Raw genomic sequence first — 26,235 nt, forward strand, 5'->3', positions numbered from 1 at the left:
ATTTCAAAGCAAATGTGTCTCAGCTTCGTAGAATTTCAGGGTCATGCGGTACAAAGTTGCGCTCATCAGCCTCCATTCTAGAGTGGGAGTGTGTGTGTGTGCATGTGATTACATGGGATATGGTGCCAAAATGTACAGGGGGAGAAACAACTTGATGTGAAGATGAAATTAAAAACAAAGAAAGTAAGCACTATAAAGTCAAAATTTCTACCTCGGTGAACTTGGACAGACTTGATTTAATGTGCAGTTTGATGGTAGATTAAATTCAACAACTACTTAATCAAATCTTAAAAACAAATAAAGATCTCAAGTGTGTCAATATTTTACGTATGACTGCAGCCGCGTTGCCTTAAAGACAAATGTCATGTGCTTCACAACCAGCTTTTTGTTCCATTGCTTTTTATCTTCACAAATGGCCTCACAAATTAAAGAAAGGTGAAGACACATTAAGACAATTGTGCTAATGGTGATAGAAAGGTGGGGAAAAAAAGGTCAGAATGAAGTAGGGGGCGCTAGTGTGCTTTATCTGTGCTCCTCTCCACGACCTCGACAAAATCATTACTAGACCCTGTCTTGTTCACTTGTAGGCCAATAGTGCCAAAAGCAAACTTCTCCATCAAAGCTGTCAAGCCACCGAAGCTAGTGCTAATGCTAGCAACAGCTCAGCTAATAATCCTAACAATCACCGTCTTGAAACCACCGACGCACAACTATGCAAAGAGATGTCTGAGTCCGTTTTTTAACAACCGCTTTGACGATTTTTCACCGACAGTTTGTGTCGTTTAGTTGGCTGAGAGAGAAAATTGTGCTGCCTTGCTCACATTTTGTTATAGCACTTACAAGTTAGACACAATGTCCAATCCAGGATTCATAACTTTGAAATCCTTCCAGGGAAGCGTTGATCTTTTCATATGTTATGGAGGCTTGGAAACTATATACTATATACTATTCTAAATCCTGGATGCCCAAGACTTACCCATCTATGTCACCAGTGAGTGACAGATGTCAAATGACAGAGGGCACACTGTCTGGGTTCTGGATTCCTGGCTGATCACAATCCCCCCTGTGCTCTCTGACTGCCATGCAGCAGTCTTTAATGCAAAAAGGCTCATTTTGAGAGAATTGAAATCACCCTCTCACCTTTCCTTCCAGAGATGGATCGCTGACATGATTCATGCATACAGAGGGAAGGACTCAGGTTCTCGAGAACAAATTCAATAAAAACATTCTCGGCTATCTGGGGCACATTCCTTGCCTACCTGGACGTGGCAGGGGAGGATGAGTGACTCACCCAGCTTTTTAAGAAAAGTCTTAAAATAACATTTCAAAAAAAAAAAAAAGAAAAAGAGAGAGAGAGAAGAGGTCAGAACGAGAAAACAGGCGGTATCGTAGAAATCAGAAATGAGCCCGAACAGGCGAGATGGAGGTGTAAATGCACCTCTGTATGAAAATCCTTTTTTTGGTCCTTTGGAAACACTGAGATAACAGTGAAATGCAAATGTAATGAGGAACAGAGAAGAAGTTTGGGGACTCCACTGATTTTATGAACATAAAAGGTCACTCGTGTCACAGGAAGGTTCCCCAGGGTGCATGCAAGTGTTCGCATAAACCCTGGTGATCTCAGTAACCTCTAAATTCAATTAGCAGTCAGTCCTGAAGTTGGTGTGCCTGTGGTTTGACTCATTGCCTCTGAGCTTATTCTACTATATCCGTCTGCTAGATGTTATCGTAATCCTGTCCTCTAGTAAGCAAATATTTATTGAGTGAATAGTAGAGGAAAAAGTGTGTTTTCTTTATTTTTGGTGTTTGCAGAAGAAGTAGTCAATGTTTCTTGTTTTTGTGCTTGCAAATTAATCCTGCACAGCCGTTGGTGAATGTGTGCATATCGACTTTCACAGAAATCTATCCAATAGTTGTTTGACACAAAACCACAGATGTGGACCTTGTGCAGACGCTGGAACAAAAGCCAGGGTATCAATAAAGTCATCGAGGTTCATCCTCTGGGATCCATGAATGTCTGTACAAATGTTTGTGCATATTTATCTAATAACTGTTATGATAGTCCACTCTGGATGAAAGTGGTGGACTGACTGACAGTAGACACCAGCTGCTGTTAGCGAGTTAGCCTAGTTGGCTGTACAGCTAGCTAGATGACTAGCTCATCAATCTAACTTGGGGGAATTAAACCAGAATTGGTCATTGTGGAAAGACCATACAGTTTTCAGGAGTTTTATAATGTTTCTGTCGAGTTTGAATGAAACATGTTTTCTAATGACTTAGCACTTGGCAACTCAGCAATTTATCTTACCATAATTTATTAGAAGAGAGAAACTTGAATTCAGAAGGTTTACTTTTGTATTTTTCTGTTCAATAAGGAAAATTAGGTGGGAGAACATTTCCTTTCTTGACATTTTGTGAGTTTCTTTTCTTATTATTTATTAGATTTAAAAAGCTAAAAGAGGTTGTGAAACATAGCAAACTCGCACACATCCCCCAGTTGAAGCTACAGTGGGCTGTACTATCGGATTATCGCCTCTCGAGGTACAAAATGGAAAGACAGGATGGGCCACAGCTAGCTGGTTAGCATGCTAACTTTAGGACTTAACACATAGCAACACAATACATAGATGTCACTGGCATAATGTCAGAATTGTTACTTTTTCACATTCTGCTGATAATAATTCATTTTTTAAACTGAAATTCTAGCCGTATCTTACACACCGGACTTTAACGTAAAAGTACTAATACCAGACTGTCACAATGCTCTATTACAAGCAGAAGCGCTTCGCAGTCAGCAAGATGTACTTACAGTATTACAAATGAAAGCACTCATTTTGCAGCCCCTGTGACTGATATATTACAATAAATGGAGCCAGGGGTTGGGTCCCAAAGCATCACAAGATAAATCTGAGGGATCATGAGATGATTACTGGGTGAAGAAAGAAGGAAAAAACAGAGAGAGAACTGAGAATGCCAAAAGCAAACGTGTCCAATAAGGCTGTCAATCCACCGAAGTTAGTGCTAATGCTACAGTTCAACTAATAATCCTAGCAGTCAACTTCTTGAAACCACACAGAACCACAGTCCATTTTTTAACAAACGCTTTGACGATTTTTCACCGACAGTTTGCATCATTTAGTTTGCTGAGAGAGAAAATCGAGCTGCCTCACTCACATTTTTTTTATAATACTTACAAATAAGACACTATGTGCAATCCAGGATTTATAACTTTGAAATCCTTCCAGGGAAGCATTGATTTTTTTCATATCTTTTGGAGGCTTGGAAAGGGGAACTGGACGTTGACTTACCTGAAGTTGCATGGGAAAGAAGTGTGTCTACAATACAATCCTGCTCTGTTAACAGTCAACACCAGCTGATCTAGGTCAAAGATGTCCACTGCCCTCACTATTCTAAATCCACAAGATACACAAGACTTACCCATCTATGTCACCACTGCCATGCAGCAGTCTTTGATGTAGAAAGACTCATTTTGAGAGAATGGAAATCACCCTCTCACCTTTCCTTCCAGAGATGCATCGCTGACACGATTCAGAGGGAAGGACTCAGGTTCTTGAGAACAAATTCAATTAAAAAATTCTTGGCTATCTGCGGCACATTCCTTGCCTACCTGGACGTGGTGGGGGAGGATGAGTGACTCACCCAGCCTCTTAAGAAAAGTCTTAAAAGATAAATCTGAGGCGACATGAGATGAATAATGGGTGAAGAAAGAAGGTTCTGCGACACAAATCTGTATTCATTTCTGGACTTCTCGCTTAGCTGCGATTTGTTTGTGAAATATTGGATAATTTATTGAGAGAAACTAGAAGAATAAAGTTCAGGGTAAATGTCTGCTTTGTGGAACTGCTGGCATCTGAAACAAGGAGCCCCAGCTCATATTCATTTTATATAAAAGACGAAAACTATGGAAACCACTGGTTTAATTTTGAAAGCAATTATAATCTTATTATAAACCAGAAGTGTTTCACAGTAAGTGCTTACTGTCACATATATTTACTGTTCTGAGTGTGTAATTATATCCACTATATAAAAAAAAAGTAGTGTAAGCAGTAATGACACAAAATCATGATCATCCATAAGTGTCATCATTGATGCCTATGAGATGAAGAGATACTTTTATGAAGAAGTACGCAACAGAAGTCTTGGACAGAATGCAATGTGGTGATATTGGTGCATACGGAGCTAAATATGTACATTTGCTAGTTAGGAGAAAAATTAATTTATCATGTTTCAAATTGCCTGCTGACCCCTCACTGTCCCTCTCCGGGGATCTGTCAAATACATCACGTAAGCAAAGCAACAACTGGACCTCATCAGCAGCTGATAATGCATTTCAGTTGTTGCTGCTCTCTGTGGCATGCGACCATCATGACATTTACAGAGCAGAGCCAGAGTGAGCTCTCATCTACCCTTTTCAAAGATTTATTGCTTTTATTCATATGATTTTATTGATTTTAGTTTGTTTTCTGAGCGAAACACCACCGGGGCTGTCTCACCACTACACGCTATTATAAAACCTTTTGTTCAGCTGCTGCTGGAGTCGTTTCGGGGCAACAGAGATGCACACGGTAGTGCATGCGTAACCCACAACTCAACAAATTCTTTTGGTGAATGCAATGTGATAAGAGGGTCAATAATAAAGCTTGAATTTACAGTACACTGGAACTGAATATGAAGCAATAAGTTCGGCACTCATCAGACTGGATGCTTTTGTGCTGGCTTGCATTAATTTCCATAATTTCAACAGTGTCATTCTATTTAGCAAAATGTTCAGTGAGACCCTTTTGAATATGACAACATTCAGCTCTCTAATTAAATCCCATATTGGACAGACGCAGCAGTCAAGTGTTTTTCATTTTAAGACAGGACAGAGGAGAGTGGAGTTGGGTAGTTTGATCCGTGATAATGCATCACACTTTATGATTTGCATGTAGAATCAAAATCTGCAAAGTTAGTTGAATGTTTCAAATAAATGTTTGAAGAAAAAGTTCTGTAGTCACCTCTGAAATAGTGAATGGACACATGTCTCATTGATATGTTTGAGAAGGAACGATTGATCGGGTTAAAATACCTTGATCAGCATGATAAGAATGATAAGACCTTTCAAAGACAATCTCTATGCAGCTTGTGTTCTACTGCATATGAGACTGTAATCATCACCGTATAGCATCCAACAAAAAGTTTTTCGATTTTTCTTATTCCCTCTCTGATGTGTACCAACATTTCCTCTTTGTAATAATCAGTAAATAATTTTCTCCCTTCACTCCATCATGACTCTTGAACGATTTGTTGAAATACAAAGGCGGGGGGGATGGTGATTGACAGGTCCAATGTTTTTCATTGGTGTTCTTCATAAAGCCCCATAATGAAAAATGCATTTGCGCTAACAATGTCGGTGCCATCTGCAGCGGTTTACCCCACAGGTGCAACTCGTGCAGGTTTTTTATGAATCTCAGAGTGGCACTCACTCAGTCTAGGCTGTAGTCCTGGTCTTGTCAACACAACAGATAAAATCATATATCACTTTTAGAAAAAAGGAGAAAGCATCAGATGTTGAATGATTCCTAAAGTGTGGCACAGGGTTTCATTTTCTCATTGGCAGTCATGAAACAATCCTACTCCAGCTTTAGTCCTAAATAAGAGTAATAACTCCGGGTTTATCAGCCTGACCTGACAATATGGTCCCACTTCTGCTCTCATGCTGAATATTTTGTTGTGTGTCGTTATTTTGAATGAAATTAAACACAAGAGATTAAACTGTTTGCTGGTCTGGCTTGCAGAGATGCTCAATCTACAAGAACAAAGGACAATTTTAATGTCTTTCACATTTTGAGAAACTAAAACCACTTTTTTTATAGCAGGTAACACAGTGATTAAAACAGTGACATTTTCAGTGAGAATGAATGTTTTCATGTTTCATGTTTTCATCCTGTAAAACCAAATAAGATGTGTTGTGCACAGAGATAAAATTAGCTTAGCTAGCTAGCAACAGCACGCCACCACATCAGTGTTCAACACCTTAGACCTTCTATCGTGGAAAAGACGAGTGGGTACGTCTAATTGCTCCGGTAACGAGGGTGACGAAGGTGTTGAGGTGAGCAGTCCTCTATGATTGAATGGAGGCTGGCATCCAACTCTGAATCACTGTCATTCTCCATGTTTGTTATGAGACGCCCATTTCATATGTCTCAATATGGAAGCTATATACTCTCTGAAAGCTGATCTGGACTTATTATAACTTAGTATGACTACTGAACACCCAAGGAGCTATTAACTATTTAAACATTTGGAGGGCACTTAATCAGGTTTTATCTACCACAGGAACATCCACAAGGGCCGGGGCTTTCAGCGCACCGGGGGGTGTCCTTCCAGTAGTTGCATCCTTCTCTTCAGTTTTCTCTTTCTCGCTTTTCTTTCTCATTACTTTTAAATACGAGGCAGTAAGGGAACACTTTGTTCAGCTTTGACATTTAATTTACTGCAAGAAAAAACAGGCCTACAAGCACGCTTTTGATTTTAATTTGCAGGAGTCTGTACAGGGGCAATACAAACCACTTCTCAATTAAAGCAATGTCTCCAAGCAAGGTATGTACTCTCGGTATATTTCTGTTTATCACCTCACTAAACAGACGCTGCATAAACAGTTTGAAACACAACTTTCCACAGATAACAGGTAGGTTGAGCTAGAGCAGTGACAACTTGTGAAGCACAAGCAATACAGTGACATGCAACTACATTACTGGCAATACATTTTTTTATTAAAATTTCAACTTTTAGACACAATATATGACATCACGTAAACCAATGTGGAGCCACGTCATGAGAATTTTAGCCACAGGGGGCTGATTTTGTTGATTTAACTGTGCAGCAAAATGCTAATTAGCTCTCAAACTGAGCTTTCTAACGATGAATGAGCACATTTTTTGTGGCTAACTTAAGAATGAAATCAATAGTATTTGTATATTCTACAAAACATATAATAGTTTGGACTGAAATGCTTAATTTTGGCTATCAAATATGCCAGCATTTAATTTTAGAAGACCTAAAATGCCAAATTCCTGTTCAGCTCCACTGTGAGCAACATTGAAATGACAATGGCCTCTACAGGAGCAGGAGCTGGAAGAGGAAAGGCAGAGTCAGTGGGAGAGCGTCACAAAACATATCACATTCAAGACAAACTCTCAGCACCTTCTCAGAGCCAAACGCCGCAGCAGCTAAAACAACAGAATAACCGCATGAACTGCACTCCCAAACGCAGCAGTCAGCATTCAAAATCCCATTATGTTTATAACTGACTCACACGCTGAGTCATGTGTGTCCTTGTTTATGCTGGTCACAGTCAAAAACATCAACATTGTGCTACTCATATCTCCAACATGAGAGCAGGGTCCAAAATCAGAGCGAAGCAGCGTCCTTTGAGACGGACAAGCTCTTCAGATTAGAAATGAGACGAACGTACATTCGACTGAAGCCTCTAGGGGAAGTGATGACAGCGAACCAATGATTGCACTTGACCTTTAACATCTCGTCACAATGAGAGTAATGGCTGGGAATGCACCATCAGCACAGGAAACAGATGAGGACCAACACACCCCTATACCTACATATCCTATAGGAATAAAACTGGAAGGTGATAATGGCCGTTTTAACACTGTGCAAATGTTTCCAGAGATTTTTGTAACTGTCTGGTCAAAGCAAGCAGCGAAGAGAAACACAGTTTTCCATCTGAACTTAATGAGTTTTCATTATCACCCCCAGCAGCCCCCTCACTGGAGTGAGAGCCATTGCACACTTCACCTCCACCTCCATTGACATGCTATGCTCAGTGATAGTAAAGACGATCTTGAATCTCTTGAATCTTGAATCTTCATATCAGGGGTTAAATACTGATTTCTCAACACTTTAAGTGTCTTTAAGGAAAAGATGGTTTGAACCTGCAGAGGCCTTTGTGGCACGCTAACGAGAGCTCATGAAAACATAAATGGATGACCTTTTCCACTATAATTGAGAAGAGGAAAAATAAGCTTTCGGGTGTAAAATCATGCAATAATCATAGCCTGCTGAGTGCATGATTCCAGGACCTCTTTCTATTCTATAAAAAAGAAAATTGTTGGCCAGTAAATGTGTCTTTTTTCCTCTATTTTTCGCTGTCCTTCCTGCCTGATGTTACGCTGCTAACATAAGGTTGTAAAGTGGTTTATTCTACCATCATACCCACACAAATGCATCTGACAGCTGAGTGCCATCAACAGTTACGAGCTGAGAACAGGAAACTACACACAGTGTGATGTTCATGATGTATGAACTCATTAATGAGTCACCAGGTAGCCTCTGTCAGTGGACGCGCTGTACTACAGGCTGGGCAACACAATCAGAGATTCATCCCCAATAAACAGTGACAGGCGAGGTGACCAGGAGCTGCGCTTCACACAGAACGAAAGCTGGCAAAGCATGATGAGGTGCCATCTGCTCTCGTGCCTTCTTAAATAGCAACCTGATTGAAGCACACATGTACTGTGAAAGAGAGAAGAGTCTGGCAGGCTTGTGTCTCTGCAGCTTGAATGATCATCTCCTGCAGCAAAGCAAATAATTTTATTTATTCCAAAATACTTAAAGGATAACTTTCGTTTTTTACAATCTGGACTTTATTTGTAGCATTAAATACGACCATTTAGACACCCAGACAACTTTGGTGGCATTTGGAGTTGTTTTGAAGAAATTAGCCCCAGAAGAGCGGCGCGTATATCCGTATAATGCCGTGTTGTGGCTGGTTGCTCGCAGCGCGCGGCGCTCGAAAATGACGTCATCCACGTCAGAAGTAGTTGTCTAGAGACGCTGGATGTTGATAACATGCCACCACGGGCTCAGAGGGGAATAGCACCAGCATATCATAACAAAATATTGGAATATGAACGAGTTTCGCCGCAGATTATGCGTTTATAGAGGCTACGCACGGGTGCCCCAATTACTCGCATCATACGGATATACGCGCCGCTCTTCTGGGGCTAATTTCTTCAAAACGACTCCAAATGCCACCAAAGTTGTCTGGGTGTCTAAATGGTCGTATTAAATGCTACAAATAAAGTCCAGGTTGTAAAAAACGAAAGTTATCCTTTAATTATGTTGGAGTGGCTCCATCAATTTCTTCTAAATGGCCACTTAAACTAATATTTGACATGTCCTTGAATAAAACTCTCGTTTCAACCATTATTGCAAAACTTTCTCCTTCAAAATTACTATGTGACACATAGCATAATAAATGACCATGTGAAATATGGCTGAAGATTGGTGTGCTCTCAGCTTCATCTGACTCAAACACAGACAACAATCACAAGACTTAGCAGCCCGAGGTCATTATTGATCCTGATTAAGTATTCTACATATTGTCTTTGTACATGTATTGTTAGCAAATGAAGGTCCTCTTTTGCGTCTAATTTCTGATTCAACAAATGTCGAGTCTTGTGGACAAGTTGACATTTTTTAACTGCATTAGTGTTATCTATGTGTTTTATAGCAGCTACAATCAATATTCTGTATCAATAATGGATGACATGAACACTCTTATGTGAAAAGGCAATCATGTGTTCACAAAGTGGTGCACCTCGCTCCACCCTTGCTTGTGAGGGAGGATGCTCCTTTCATACCCAATCATGACACTTTCACCTCAACCTGTTCACCTGTGGAATGTTCCAAACAGGTGTTTTTAGAGCGTTCCACAACAATATTGTCACAATTCAAGTCCTGTAAGTAATGACGATGTTGCAGGTTCAGACTCATGTATGCTGGGTATTAGTAGTGTTTGTCGATTTAGCTGAACTTGATTCAAAAAGAAAACATGTCTGTGCGTCAGAGACGCAGCTAGAGGTGACGCACGAGTGCCCGGTCCCCTTTGCCAACTGCGCGTGCCATGAATTAATGCGCGAGGGGAGAGAATATCTTTTTCTTCTTCTTCTTTATCACATGTCACACGGTGGCGTCTTTAGAGCGGCCAGAGGCAGCTTTTACGCACCGTCCAACTCTGTGGCAGAGAGTGCGCGCAGGCTGAGCGGATTGATTACAGCTTACGTTACATTCCACTGTGGCACTCGCGACACGTGAAGCGCACTTTTCCTCCCCTCGCGCGCAGAGCTGCTTGATGTGTTCAGTGCGTCCGGGACTCTCCCTCTGCGGAGGCAGCGGTGACTCGGTCCTCATTTCTGAGGAGTCACTGCTCTCCGAGCGCACGAGAGCAGAACCTGGACGCGAAAACCACGTGGAATGTGTGATCCGATGGATCCCACCGCCGCGTGCTTCCCGCAGCTCAGCTTCGGATCACAACTTGAAACTTTCCAGTGATGTGGAGCTCTTACTCGAGGATGCGCCGACACCAGAGGAGATGTTCACCTCGAGTGTGAGGCTTCAGGAACTCAAATGAAGAGATAGCACCATTTACCCTGCTGGAGATGAAGGCAGACCGGTGAACTATGAACTTGTTCGTGTGGATATCAGTGTTAAACTTTTTCTCATGCTGGACTTTGGTTGACGCACAGGTAAGTAAGATTATACATCAATGTAGCAAAACGCTTTGATACTATTTTCTTCTTCTGAAATCATATTTTTACCTTCATTCTCCTCTCTAAGCTGCTCAGAAAGGTTTGATAGAAACATATAATCATATCATTTTGGAAGAATCCCCTGCAGAACATCCAGGAGTCGCACAAGAAGGCAATATGTAGCAACACTGAGTCCAGCTGTAAAGAACACTGATATGTCTGCATGGAATCAATGTGTCCATCTTTTATCTGTCCTCAGTATTACAATGCTGCTGAGGTATTTGACCTCATACAAAAGGACCAAGCACAGAGAAGTGATCACAATGCTGACAGCAGAAACTGGCTGCCTGCACAGTGTGTAGCTTCTCAACAGCTCTGTAACCTGTTGATATGAAGCTGGCATGTGTGTCTTTTTCCCTGCTGAGCTTGTGCATTTATGATTAGCTTGATGTTTGTTCCTGATTTGAGGAGTTGTGTCAAGAATCGTCAAGAACTGTCAATTTGTCTCACAGTCTGGACGTATTACGCTTTCCAGACCACTTTGAATCTTTTATCTTATCAGGTCTTCCCAGCATCTAATGGTAGCGTATTTGGTTTCTAATCAGGAGAATAAGTAAGATGATATCTGGTGCCAACCCCTGAAAAGAGTCAGACCTAATAAAATGATAGACGTGATTAGATTTCAAATGGTTGGTTTTGAATGTTGGCAGTGATGACAGTGTCAGCACCACGGACAGCACCTTCAACACCAGGACCACTAAAGATAAGATAAGATAAGATTAAACGTTATTGATCCCATGCCAAGTAGTTCTTGACAGCAAGAATAAAAAGGAGACTTAGGAAAAACCAAATCGACAATAAAAAATGATATATATATATATGTATGTTATATACAAAAAGAGTGTAAAAATAGGACAATTAAACAAGTGTTCCTCTAGTTTTTTTAAAGCCCAAAAATAGCTATTTGATTGTTTTCTATTTTCTCCTTTAAAATGGGCTTTAGCCTCATATTCAGACTGAATTTCACCTCTTTTAGTCAGCCTGACGTCATGTTTTCCTTGAAAAGGAAAGGAGGAAGGAGATGCTACAAGCCCAATTTCCAAAAAGCTAAATGCGGTGTAGGACGTAAATAAGAACATAATGCAATCATTTGCATTAAACTCTGTTCACGGAGAATGGGTTACAAAGTGTTCCTGAGCCCCTGTATTAATCTCCTTTATACAGTCATGTGCTCACAAAGTGGTGAACCTCGCTCCATCCTTGCTTGTGAACCACTGAGCCTTTCCAGGATGCCCCTTTCATACCCAATCATGATACTATCACCTGTTACCAATCAACCTGTTTACCTGTGTAATGTTCCAAACAGGTGTTTTTGGAGCATTCCACAGCTTTCCCAGTCTTTTGTTGCTCCTGTCCCAACTTGTTTGAAACGTGTTGCTGCATAAAATTCAGAATAAGCTGATATTTACAAAAATCAATGAAGCTGATGAGGTAAAACATTAAATATATTGTCTTTGTGCTGTTTTCAGTTGAGTAGGTGTCAAAGGATTAGCAAATGATCACACAAACTGTTTTATTTTTGTTATACACTGCGTTGCCATTTTTCAGTAATAATCTTTCATGGATGTAGTTAGCTAGCTAGCTGATCCTACCTACTAAACTCTGAGAGGACAACATGTCCAACCTGGGCCCAATGGGCACCACACCAGACCTGTTGGAATCGCTGAACAAATTGTAATGTGGGGAGCAATTCAGAGGTTTGTTCGATGTGTTGCTGATAAAAGGCTCCCTCCTGATTGTGCATGAAAACAGGAATCATATGCTTCATTCGTCTCTGAAGATGACATGATATCTGTGGTTTGCAGGCGTCCTAATATTTGCATATGTATAGATCCTACATTTCTTAGTGAGGAAGAAGAGATGTGCTCGGAGGGTTTTTCCATCTACATTTTTTGTAAAAAAAAAAACCCAAACATATTGCATTACATTTGAATGAAGGGTGTTTTTTTTTCATGTGCCTCCAGGGTATCTTTAATAGTGAAAGGCCAACATGTGAGGAGTGTGAGAGTCTTCTTCAGTATCTCTAACGTATTCAAGCAGAGGTCCAGTTAGTGAGTTCAAGCTTTCCTGCAACAACAGCTGCAGTGTTCATGGAACAGAGAGACATTATTAAAAGTGATTTACTGCAATAAACACTACTGGGAAATGACACTTCAGTAAACACCATCTTTCATTGTGACTGTTGCACACAGACTCTTAAGCAAGTACAACTTGAAAATGGTGACATCATCTATATAAGACATTCATTATGTCTGATTTTTCTGCTTAATGGTCTGTCAGGAATTTCATTTTAGATGGTTCTATGGACTTGACAGATATACAGGTTATGAGGCTGCATGAATCCATAATTTATTCAAATTTTCAGTGTGTATGTGGTTGTGAAATAACCAGAATAATTGGGCCTACAGACAAGTAGAGATGGTGACAACTTTAGGCTGCGCCTTCGAGACTACTTCCGTTTCTGATGTGTTCATTAACTTCTACATCTGTTAATTGACCTGACATTTCAGATCAGATGGTGGCGGCGCATCTCTCTCTATTTAACTTAATTTAACTTTGCTTTGTTATGAAATACCTGCAAAAACTAATGACAATCCCACTGGTCTTAGCTGTTCTGTGTGTTTAGTGCTAATTAGCAAATGTTAGCACGCTAGCAAGCTAAACTAACATGGTAAACATTATATCTGTTACACATCAGCATATTATCATTATCATTGTCGGGGTGCAGCCTCACAGACTAGCTAACATGGCTGTAGACTCTCTTATGCTAAGACAATGTTTCAGACTGTTATTTAATAATAGCATGATAGTATTAAAGCATGTTTTATTCAGTTTAAACATGTTTTGATTTAGAAATGCTCCAGCTGTCATCTTTCATTGGCTTTCGGGGCTAACGTCAGTGCTATGACGTGATTTCTTAGGTTTTCATGATACAATGTTGGAATAATTTCGGGAAAGATAAATGAGTTACAGGTAGAGTTTATTATATTGGTTGTGTCCTTCATGAGACTGTGAGAGCTTCATTTTCCAGCTGAATGTTGGACCTTCCTTATAAACGACATCTCATGAACCTCGTTCCTGAGGCTGCATGCAGGCAGAGACAAATCCTATAATAAAAGAAATGTAGAACCATGAGCCGCTTTAAGGTGTTGACTGAGGCTGTCCTCTCCTGGGCATAATGACCGCCTTATCGTACTTCATGATGGCTTCATCAGCCTTCCCTGGGGCAGCTTGCAATTTAAGCAACAGCTCTTTCCTCCTCAGTTGCACGGCCTCTGAGAAGTCTTCATTGATGCAGATGTTTGTGCCCTTTAATTTCTTGGAAGGAGAAAGGACACTCTGTCTTTAAAGAGCAAAAATTTTACAATATTCCTTAGCACTGGCCAATCCTCTGGGCACGCTCAGTATCAATATTTGTGCCAGCTAGTCCCACGTTGCTTAAGAGCATTTGTTTAACCTCTGATTTGCCCCAGTTCTCTCTTGTCTCATCCACAATCCCATCAATCAAAATGTTTGTCCTCCTGTTCATTCCATCCGTTTCCTGCTTTAAGGTCAATGTGTGGTTTTCAAACGACTTTAGCTTCGTTTCAGTCTCGTAACATCCCATTCTCGTCGTTTCAAGCTGACTCCTCAGCGCCTGTACATCTCGAATAACACCATGCAATCTTTCCTTAGTTTCGTCCACGATCAGCTGACTTACAGCACTAACTGGAACCACTGACTCATCCTCACAACCGGATGCTGATCTGTTTTACCAAGATCTTTTCCCAAATCTTATAAGGCATTTTTTTTTGGCTGCAGTGACACAGTTCAAGTCAAATGCCCCCCCCCCCCCCCCCCCCCCCCTCCTTCTCTCCTCTGTCAAGCTATCTGCCAACTGGCTGGACAAATGGAGATGCTTTGCACACAGATGCTCCTCCCCAGCAATTTCATGGCAGTTCACACTTTGTGTGAAGTGACGCTAACTGACTGCACAGCGACAGAAATGACTCTCGCATGACATCAAGAACAAAGCTGAAATGTCTCAGGCAGCCCACCAAGTGATGAAGCCTCTCGGATGTGTGGAAGAAATGTATTGAGAATTAAACAGCAGGTCCAGCTACCTTTGACTTTATTCTTTTACTGTAGAGATCCACAATCAGCAGAATAAGAATAAGCAGATATTTACAAAAACCAATGAAGCTGATGAGCTCAAACATATATTGTCTTTGTGCTGTTTTCAGGTAAGTATGTTTTAAAACAGATTAGCACATGATCACATTCTGTTTTACACAGTGTCCCAGCTTTCCTCTTGATGAGTGAAGGCTTAGTGAAGAATGGATCAGCACTGTAGACGATCATATTCACCAACCAATAGTGTTGTGACGTTCACGAACGAACTGGTTCTTTTGAACGGCTCGTTAACATGAACCGAGTCGCAGCTGGGAACCGTTCTTTTTTTTTTTTACCTGGTTACATGAGGAGGAGCACTGCCCAGCTGCATGGTGCTTATTAGATATGCGATATACGCTGCCTTCACGTGAGTGCGCCAGTAACAAAAAAAAAGCCAAGCACTGTCAAAGCAGAGTGATGTGGCGCCACCCTGTGGAATATTTACAATAAATCCAGATCAGACTAATCCATCTAATCCACACATGTCAAATAACATTATAATCAATATTTCAGAATAATTTAAACTCATATTGGTGGGTTATGTAAATTCGTTCCTCCCAGTGGTTATTTCCAAGATAAAACGAGTTAAGGCCAGAATGCCTTCTTAAAACCTAATAAATATAAAAATGAGCCAAATGAGCCAGTTTTTTGAACGGCTCTTTGAAAGGAACGACTCACCACGATCCGGCTCCCCTCAAAGAGCCATAAATCCCATCTCTACCAACCAACGTCTATAGCTGCACTAGCAGCCCAGTGAGACTACCAGCAGACGCCAATAGCATGTCTGTAGCTTACATGGCAGTGCTTTGAATGTGAGAACAATGAAAAATGTGAAGTATGAACACATGAATAAACCTCTGTAATGCTAAAATACATAATAATATGTAAGGGACAAAAAACACAAAAAAAGTGAAATAAAAATGTTATTTCGGTCTGTTGCTTTTTTTGTGATGACTTGCCCACAGCAGATGGCCACGATGTCCCAAATGTGACTGAAAAGCCAAAAGCTAAAGTGATTTCCACACATATGTCGACACAGGGCCACAGATCTGATGCCGTTTGCTGTGCTCCACAGATGGGGTTCGATGGTCCTCTCTCTGCTCAGGAGCAGATGTACATCCTTTATGAAGTCAAACTGCAGTGCTACCAGAACCTCTCCAACACTGACCCAGGAGCCACAGGTACAAACGTGAGCAGCAGTGCCACAAACTGTGCTGTAGAAATATTTCATCTGACGCTTGACAGCCCTGCTATGCCTTGTTAGGATTGATAAACTCTTAGTGGACAGAAGGGTTAAGAAGACTAAAGAAGTGTGACATGGCCTGATGTGAAATGGCACTTACATCCTGCCACAAGAACACTGAGCTTGAAACAGTTTTATATTTTCAGCTTTAAATGGAAGCATAGAATTATCACATTGGCAGCCAGAAGCTGAGCAATTAGTGCTTTCAAATGCAGCCTTTTTGACTGATTAATGCTAATGTTTGTGGACGTATGACTTAAAGAGCATTCTGTCTGAAAACTGCACTTTAAAATATTGTGCTTATATAAGAGCGCAGTCATTTCGTTGCTGGAGCCGAGAGGAGTCAGCAGAGGTGTAGATTTAATGCTTTTTGGTTTTGTTTACATCCTGCATGATAAAATCCACTGACAGCCATTACTTTCTGTTAATAGCTTTTGTTGGCATTCACTATAGATGATATTCTGAAAAGGCTTGTTTTAAGATTGCATTAAGTTTCATTCATGCATTCAAATGCTCGGTCGATTTAAAGAGTAAAAACAGTCATTACATCTGAAACATGTAATAAATGGACGGAAAAACAAGTGTTAGGCGTTTGCAGAGCTGGAGAAAATTGGGTTCTAGGGATATTTAAGGATATTTAGGGAGATTCACACCAGAGCCAATGCAAACCATTGTTTTTTTTTTCCAATTATACTATTATAAAGTCGTTATTTGGCCACTTAAAATGCGGAAAACCTTCACAGCTTTCAGACCCTGAAAGTAAGTTACATCAAAAAGGAATTAGAGTTTCACAGGCATATTGAATTCACTTTTTAATTGATCTGATTGACAGGTTTCTGTTTTTGTCATCAGGCGGCAGTGAGTATACTGACTTAATTGCCAGCTGAGCAGCAGTGTCAAGCTGCTCATGTCTGTTCATTGGAGCAGAAAACTAGTCCCCTCTGGAATAATTTAGCAGTTTTAATCAGCAGTGAGTGAAGGGATAACCGGAGAAAAAAAGTTATGTTTTCTAAAAAACTGTGAAAGAGGAATGTACTTGTTTTACCAGATACTAATACCACACTGTAAAAATACTCTGTTATATGTAAATGTCCTGCATTTGAAAGTTTTAAAATACAATTACTCATGCATTCATGTCAAAGTACGATTTGCTGTTGTAGTTGGAGCTAATTTTTAACTATTTGGTATAGGACTGCAACTAATGATTATCTTAATTGGTTGATTATGTTATCCATTAACTGATTGATTGTTTAGTTTGTAACAATTCAGAAAATAGTGATGAACAAAACTATTCACAATTATTAAAAATGTATTAAAATAAGAAAACTCAGCAAATCCTCACATTTGTGAAGCTGAAAGAATGAAATGTTTTTGCATGAAAAATGACTTAAAGGGTTATAAAAACAGCAATTACAGCAATTTTCTGTCAGCCAACCAACTGATTACTTGACTAATCATTTCACAACACATTGTGAAAATAAATCAAAAGAAACAGCAAAAGAGATTTTCAGCTAAAAAAATAAAGCTTAGAAATGAGCAGATGACAGTATGTGTACGCTGACTAACTCTTCCTCTTCTCACTGTAGATGAGACGTGTCCTCCAGACTGGGACGGTCTTATTTGTTGGCCCCACGGCTCCCCTGGGCTGGTTACCAAGGTTCCCTGCCCGTCTTACATCTACGACTTCAATCACAAAGGTTAACCACACTGAGAGCTCCAAGACTGCAAAGAACATTAAATGTAGAGACGCATTCAGAGCGTTTATGTACTTCGTAAAGCATTTTCTGTTTTGCTAAATTACTCACTCACACAGTGTGTTCAATCATTCTGGATGATTAGACTTGTGCTTAGGGTGAAAAAGCTATTATGTGAGGTCAATGATTTAACATTATTATTGTTATTAATAACAGAAACGGAGGCTCTGTTCTGTTCAAGTGTCCATGTAAATGACACAAATGATTAAATTAACATGTGCAGGTTTATGATGGGAGTGTAAGGCCTTTTATATATCAAGACTCATTAAAATTTTACTTTAGTAGGTTGACAGATCCACCTGCATGAGATGCTTCAATCAGCAATGGCCAAAAGATTTTTTAAAGTGTTGTAAACATCCAAAATCTTGTAAAAGTATGTTTTTACAGGACATGCTTACAGGAAGTGTGACGTCAACGGTTCCTGGGTGTTTGCGGACCGCTGGAACAAAACCTGGACCAACTACTCAGAGTGTCTGCGCTTCCTTCAGCCCAGCGATGAGGACGGGAGAGTGAGTATGACTGAGAAATGTATCTGCAGCAGCTTGTTTGCATATGTAGCAGTCAAAGCTGTAAATCCCACAGGATTTACAAGGTCAAGCCGATGCGGAGGCTGGATGTGAGCAGCCTGAGATGATCTCTGGAAAATAAAATCAGATGTTAGGCGGCTGTGTGCTTCATCGTAAGGACACATTATGCAATGTTGGTTGATGGCACAGAGGCTCAAATTCACATCTTATCACATGATGGTGTAGCAAATGAGCAGCTCTCACCATCCTGTAAAACAGTGGCCCCCACCTTGTTTTGCTTGTTATTCTTCAATACGAAACAGTGTCATCTTTTGACAGCTCATCACAGGCTGCAGGTCTCTGAATTATTAGCAGTTCTTTTCAAGCGTGACCTTCCCTTACATACATTTTTACAGCCCATAGGACCACCATTGGAGAAAAGTCTGAAAAGAAGACATATTTCATGATTGTGACTGATCGCACAGATGCATTTGAAAGTCATACATTTCGACAAACTAAGTGAAAGCTGTGCTCCAACCGACCAGCTGGAAGCTAATTAAGTGTTGAGTCTCTCATTAACGTGTCATTAGCCTTGCACCCATGATGCTCTGTGTGCTGTTGTAGTTCCTTATTCATTTTCCACTCCAAAAATCTCTCTCTTTTTAGCTCTGTTTTGGTCTCCACCAACTCCAGTGGGAAAAATCTGGCTATTTAGCTGCTAAACGCCCCATTATGTTTAATAGCTAGTTGCTAGCTTTGTCTGCCTGTTGTTTGTTGCTGTGCAGGACGTGTACGATGGCTCTATCAGAGTTTTTTTTTACTGAAAACCTGCTGAGGATAGTGGTTTCATCCATTGCTTATCAGAGCTAGACTTGGATGATACTTTGACACGGGTCAGACTCGAGTCACAAAGACTTGAGGCCGAGGTGGACACATATCCTGATCCAGGTTTGCAATCTTTTCATTTAAACCCGAGAGGAGATCATGTGACACGAAACAAGCCTCCAACATGTAACGTTCTTCAGTTATGAAGAAGAAAAGCAGGGCTCACCATTATTCTGTGCATTTACTCGTTATTATCATGCTTTGATTCATCAGTTATTTCCATTAAAAATGTGTGTTTGGTAGGATTTTAGCCATTCAGCACTTGTAATTGTCATGCTCAGACTTTAGATCTTTAAACATGACATGAAAGTTTAAATCTCAAAGACTTCAGACTTGACTCGGAGCAAAAACACGGCGGCTTGCAAAATATGAATCAATTTGACTTCAGTCCCTTCATCAACCATCTCACCTGAGGGACTTTTTGCCTTCTGCTCTGTGTATTAAATGAAAAGAAACCAGGGATGGAGCTGGAGCCGTCTTTTGTTCATGATATCAGCTGGATCTTCTAGCTCCTCTCAGTCTGACCAGTGCTCGAAAAGGTGACATTATCTTATCAGACAAACAGGTGCTCTGGTCCTGATGTTGTCTCCGGTTTGTAAGCTTTCGCAAAGCCCTTTATCTGCCACAGATTAAAGATTTAAGGCTGCAACATACATGCTAATACTCCATAAATCCACTTTTTTCTGTTCTGATTAACTTCAGACAAAGCACGCTCACAGTAAGAGCTCAGGAAATGGGCCACAGCTCCATTCTTTAACTTGGCATATGTGCAGCATTATCATCAGTTTCAGCTTTAATACTCAGAGCAGCTGCTACTTTTATCTTCTCCCGTCAAAATGCAAACACAAAACCCCCCGAAACATCAGCGGTGAAGGCTTTCTCGCTCTCATTACATCATCCTGTTTCAGTCTGTTACACCGTAAAGAATGAACTGAACGGCAAATATTTCTCTGTTCGCAGCAAGACTTCTTTGAGCGGCTGTATGTCATGTATACCATTGGCTACGCTGTGTCCTTCAGCTCTCTGCTGGTGGCCATCTTCATCATTGGATACTTCAGGTATGAGAGAATTCCCTAATGCTTGAGTGATGTGCTGTCTTTCCTCTGATTTCACTCTATAGACAGAAACAACAGGAGGTGTTTCCTCTCCTCTAGATGCAGGTGTAATACCTGAGGATAACACACTTTTCATGTTATCCAGCTGGTTGTGACACCAGCTGCTCTCTTCATCTTTTACCTCTGTGTCCGGACTATCCTGCTCTGTTCCGAATGCAGCCTACATTCGTAACCATGCTTGTTCTGTGTTCACAATGACAAAATTGCAAAATTGAGGTTATGCCATCATGCAAATCATTCGATTGTGGAGTGAGGTGTTGGTGGATTTTATGGAAATGAAGGGTTTGCTGCTGAAAAAAAAAAAAATAAAAGCACACTGTGGACAGTGCTGTGACACCACCACAGACAGCTTGAAAAAAGAAATATTGAGTCATAAATAAAACATTTTGATTCCTTTTGAAAATGTTTCTTATTGGAAAGTGGCAGTGGTTTGATTTTACACGGTGTCATTTCCTGTGCAGAATTTTCAGAGCACTTCAGTGGAAGGTATTGAAGCTATTGATGCCTGATATGAGAAGCTTATACGTTTAGAATATCGGGCACTTCTTACATTTTGTTGATTTCTAATTGTTCTTTTTTCTTGTCCATCATTTTTATTTGTCTTTCCTGATGAAATAATGAAGGAATGATAGTAAACACTCACTTGACGAAAAACAGAACAACTCACAGAAGTGAATCAATTTACATCCATTCTGTGATGGAGTAAAGATGGTTTTTAAATTAAATGCATGAGAAATTAGGAGAATAAACTTTGATGTGGAGGAAAGCAAATAAAAAGAAACTGAATGAGCATTTCTGGCCAACAAACTGCCACCTTGGTCAAAAGATCATAGATCATTTTTTTCAACATTTATTCTGCCTTTAATGTTGTAATTTAATGTGCAAGGCTCCCCAGGTTTATTTTGAAACTTTTCAGGTATAATAATACCGTCTACACTTCAGAAACCCTTTGGAAATCCCTGCGCACTTGAAACTCTATGTGGCTCACTCAACTGAAGTGACCCTGCCTTTGTATTTAGAGCCTGGGAGGAAAATACAGGAGACAAGGAGAGACTTTTGAAAGCATTTCACAACAAGAGTGGATTTTATCATGAGAAAAGTAAGAAGAAAGCTCCCACGGTGATCAGAGCTGCATGTCTGTATCGGAAAACTTCAAACAGGAAGCCATCAGGTCGCCTATTTACTATGTATGTGTTTGACTTCATTAAGCAGCTTTGATATGTGCTCTTCCTTCTTAGCTCTTCCTCTCTGTGCAGAGATGCTGTCACTGTCAACAATATGCCTCCCCTCCAGTATGAAGCTTTATTTATAAGGCGAACCTTCGCAAAGCACAGCCAGCAATCATCTTATTACCCCAACTACCCAGGATATGTAATACAACATAATGAGGCCAGTAAAAAGAGATGGACATGAAGGTTTTTCATAAATTATATTGCAAAATGCTCTCCACAGTAATTGATTCCTGATAATCAACTCATGATGAAGCAATCGTGCAGCTTTAGTTTCAGTCAGACAGTCGATGAGACCATGAGAGAGGCACTGAAAGCAGTGAAAGTGCAGAGTAGCCAAAGAAATAAGTGAGACCCTCATATACATAAAGATCTCCATGTCTGGTGCTTGGTCAGCGGCTGATTTTCAGGACATTGACAGAAATTACAGAAAGGTCTCACAGGACTCACCTGCTTCCTGTTGAAGCACAGGTGGATCTACAGTGCAGTCAGTGGTCGCCGTGGTGTGTGTTCTGACAGACGCCACTGAAATGTTTGTTCCACCGTCAACCTGTGCAGCTGACGGTGGAGAACCTGGAGGAGAGAGAATGACCAAAGCTTTTAGCTGGAATCAAACCGGGAGTTACAGTCAGTGTTAGTCCCACCGAGATCCTCCAACAAGGATTTTTTTCTTCCATGTTTTTTGTCCATTTTTCACCTTCAGGCCAACCTGAGCCTAAATAAATGTAATTTATGTGATGTAAACAGAAATGTACCTGAGTGTGATTACTCAAGCTGTACTTTCGTACAAATTTAAGGTACTTTTTAACTATTTCCATTTATTGTAACTTTATTCTACTCCACAACATCTCAGAGGCTAATATTGTACTTTTAACTCTACTACATTTACTTTAGTATCTTTATTATCTATGATTTTTGCTGATAAACTAAAGGATGAAGTAAAAGTAAAATGCATCATACACATTAATGCAGCAGTAATATGAATCAACAAACATCAGATGTAACACACTATAAAACATTGACAGGGACCATTTTACTGCACAATGAGTACTTTCACTTTTCGTATTTTATGTACATTTTGCTTTTACCTTGTAATGAAGTATTTTAACAGTGTGGTATAAGTACTTTTACTGAAGCAAAGGATTTGAATACTTTTTCTACCACTACAACTGAACTCCTTGTTTGTAACCCTCGACACAAACATCTTAGTCGTCTCGATTGTATTTTATCGTGCTTTTGATGATTAATCAATAGCTTTGAATGCTATGTGTTTTCCTGGCAGACGTCTTCACTGCACCAGAAACTACATCCACATGCACCTGTTCGTTTCCTTCATGCTGAGGGCCGTCAGCATCTTCGTGAAGGACAAAGTCGTCCATTCCAGCGCCGGATTGCAGGACTTTGATTCTGCCCTGTTGGACAACCTAAAAACAGTTAGCATGGCACCACTGGACACGTCTCAGTATGTAAGTAGCTGTTCTGCTCTACTTTCAACTCAGGTCTGATAAAGTGGTGACTGATTTGAAGGCTCGGCCTGTCTTCATGCGAGCTGAATGAAGTCCTGGTGTGTCCTTGAATTGCGCGTGGTTTCTGTGTGCGTAGCAATAATGGCTCATTTGCTGCCTTGTTTGTCTTCTGAACACCTGATGTGACGCGAGCAGCATTGTTGCACAGTGTTTCCTTACTAAGCTGCAGTGGAGGGAAAATAACACAAAGAAGACATTGTCTAACTCAGATAGCCGAAGCTTCAGTTTTACTTCTGTATTTTTACACAAGGCATAAGGGACTACTTGTGTCTTGTCTATGGGTGGTGGTGTGTGTCCAGGTGGGTTTTGGTGTTTGGTTTTCTGAATCAAATGTCGGTTGTTCCCCTGGCTATAACATCAGTGTCGTTATAGCCAATAAGCTGTGAAAGAGAAAATATCTAGGAAGCAAATGTCTATACAGGTAGCTATTGCACAGTTAAAGCTCACACACATGTCTGTATATGGATTTTGAAGTGCTCACATTCAGGCAATTTGCCAGTTCACCTGTGTGCCGGGGCCCATTAACAATGAATATGCATGCATGTATTCCCTCACTCGCTTGCTGATTGCTCTTTTTTAAATGCAGCTTAATTTCCTCTCGGTGAATTCTGAGTACTGTAAGCATTAGAGGCAATTATGTGGCACTATTAAACCCTCACTATAGTCAGTAATGTGGAATTTCAATGCAGTTGCACCATACAGTGGTGTAATTATACTCTAAACACCCAACGCTCACAGCTTTGGTTATTGTGTTCATGAAAATGGTGCAGTTTAATCTGCTATATATTCCAGGACGAGTGTCCAATTAATTCGATGGACACATTCAGTGAAAATAACTACAAATTCAATAACACTCTTGTGAATCAATTTTCAAGGCCAAACATGACCCTGCCCTTCAGCTTAGTGAAAGGCACTGGGAGGGTTGCCTGATGAAAAGAGGCCCTGAGGCTGGATCCAGCATTGTGCATCCAAACGTACAGTTTTAGTAAAGAAAATCACAGGTTAATCAAGAAGAAGAGTTAATGGGAGACAATGTTTTGGTTCTGAAGGTGATTAAAAACAGCCTAATTGTTTTTTGTTTTGCTGCAGGCACCCTCCTCATTTCTAATGCAGTTGTCAGCACTGTGAAACTAAATGAATGTTCCTTATTTTCTTTTTCTGTCAGAAGAGTCAGCAGGCTGCCTTTAAACACTGCACATGTGAGACGAGGTTGACAAATTTATAGCCTCAGGAGACTACAAATGTGTTCTCTTTTTCTTTTTTAAGGAACGCTTTCTCTAATTTCACCCAAACGATGAAAGGAATAAAGATAAAGACGCCGCAGGTGTGTTGTGAAATCACTCGTTTGGCATCTGCAGGGTTGCATGAGGAAAATGACAGGAACTAAATCTTAAAAGTGCACAGGATGCTTTCATTATTAAAACTCTACAGTTTCCTTCTGACAGTCGCAGTCAGCCTCCGCAACAAACTTCCCATGGGGACTTATATTTAATTAATCCAAACAGTGACTAAGGACCAGCAATAATAGTAATAATAACAACAATGAGAATAAGAATTATAAACTTTATTTGTATTGCACCTTACATACAAGACATGCAACTCAAAGTGATTTACTACAAATAAATCACTATTTTAAAAAAATCAGCTGTTTTGAAGACATCTTCAGGACATCAGATGACTCGAAACACTGTCAAACACCTGCTTTAAAAATGCTGCAGGTACAGGAGTTAGTGCACAGCTCAGTTAATGTAATAAGGTGAATGTTTTTTTAAAGGCTTTACTGAGCTCATCTGTGTTCACATCAGCAGCAATTCTGGCTCTGATTGAGGTTATTTTGTTCGTGAAGAATGATGCAAGTTCTTCACAGTTGGATGTTGAGGACTGTAGATGGGTGGGGGCGGTGCTGAGTAGCTTGTCAATAGTGGAGAATAATGTTCTTGAGTTTCCAGCATTCTCTGTAGTAGCCTTGGAGAAGTAGACTTCCTTGCTCGACATAGTGCTTTGTCATAGACAGTCATGGCTTCTTTGTACTTTTCCTCCGTTTTCTTTCAGCTGCTCGACAAATTCTCTTAATCTCATTAACGCTGCTGTTGTTTAACCACGGGGAGCTCAGTCAGATGACGTCTTTTTAACCTGTAGTGGAGCAGCAGTATTTAAAGCAGGTGACATGGTATTGCTGACTGTGACTGTGAACCAAAAATTCCCTTTTACTCTTTGTTTAGATTAGTTTGGCATCAAAAACAAACAGTGATGGTCAGAAATAGCTCGTTCTAATACTGAAACATTGTGGATGTTAAACCCTGTTGTTATTAACAAGTCCAGAATGCTACACTGCTGATGAATGTCTTCATTTCCATGTTGGCAAAGTTCAAACCTTGGTGGCCGATACACAGTGTGCTGATGAGCACTGATAGCTCTGCTTTGAGCTAAAGAGCAAGATATCGAAATGATGTAAAGTCATCCGTCTGTGCAGAGAAAATGGCTGCAAACCCTCCTCCTATTTGATGCCACATTTCAATCTTCTTTGAAGCTGCGCAATTATCTGTCAGTCGCCCACACTCTGTGCACAGATCTTCTTGACATCATGTCTCCTGATCAGGTTTCCAGCTACAGTCACAACAATACGAGTTGTTTGGAGGTCACGCTCGCACAACATTGAAAAAATAATAAAAGTGTGAGAAACTACGGTTGTAGCCTTCCGCGTCTTTCATAACTTTAAGTCCCAGGGATGTCGAAGCATCCAAGAATCAACTTCCTGTAACTTTTAGTGGAAAAAAAGCAAGGATAAGAGAATCCAGTCATGAGCGAGACAAGGAATCGCACTCATTCATTTTAGTTTATCTAATTTTTTTAATTAATTAAAACAATGTTGAGTTCTGAGAGAAAAATGGGAATCCCTAATTGGCATCAAAGGCCAGGACTGCTTGTTTTATTCAGGTGATTTGAATCATGAATAATTGTTCCTGTAAAGACTGAAGGCAATTATTTTGATTTGCACTAAACCCTGCAGTTTAATTCTGGCCCTTGAAAATCTTTCAAAAGAAGTGAATGATAGATTTGGATAAAAGTGAGATGAGTCAGAAACATTTAGATAGATATTCTGATTTATTTACATATCTAAGTGCATCATTTAAGGTGCTACGAGAGCAGCTCCATGTTTGCAGCACACAATAACCACACGCAGACTTGAAGCATTTTATTATCACAAGTGCATG

General features: G+C 40.3%; 1 protein-coding gene across 2 annotated transcripts in view; it reads left to right on the forward strand.

The window, feature by feature from the left end:
* Positions 1-10,286: 10,286 nt before the first annotated feature.
* Positions 10,287-26,235, forward strand: part of pth2ra (parathyroid hormone 2 receptor a) — a 42,340-nt gene continuing 26,391 nt past the window's right edge. For both annotated transcript variants that reach the window (XM_041950468.1, XM_041950469.1), the window contains exons 1-6: positions 10,287-10,547; positions 15,838-15,943; positions 17,592-17,702; positions 18,147-18,268; positions 20,111-20,208; positions 22,777-22,960. In XM_041950468.1, the coding sequence (XP_041806402.1) occupies positions 10,482-10,547; positions 15,838-15,943; positions 17,592-17,702; positions 18,147-18,268; positions 20,111-20,208; positions 22,777-22,960 (687 nt within the window). In that variant the 5' untranslated portion in view covers positions 10,287-10,481. The remainder of the gene's footprint in view (positions 10,548-15,837; positions 15,944-17,591; positions 17,703-18,146; positions 18,269-20,110; positions 20,209-22,776; positions 22,961-26,235) is intronic.

This window comes from Chelmon rostratus, chromosome 13 (assembly GCF_017976325.1).
Source record: "Chelmon rostratus isolate fCheRos1 chromosome 13, fCheRos1.pri, whole genome shotgun sequence".
In the NCBI taxonomy this organism is placed as follows: domain Eukaryota; kingdom Metazoa; phylum Chordata; class Actinopteri; order Chaetodontiformes; family Chaetodontidae; genus Chelmon; species Chelmon rostratus.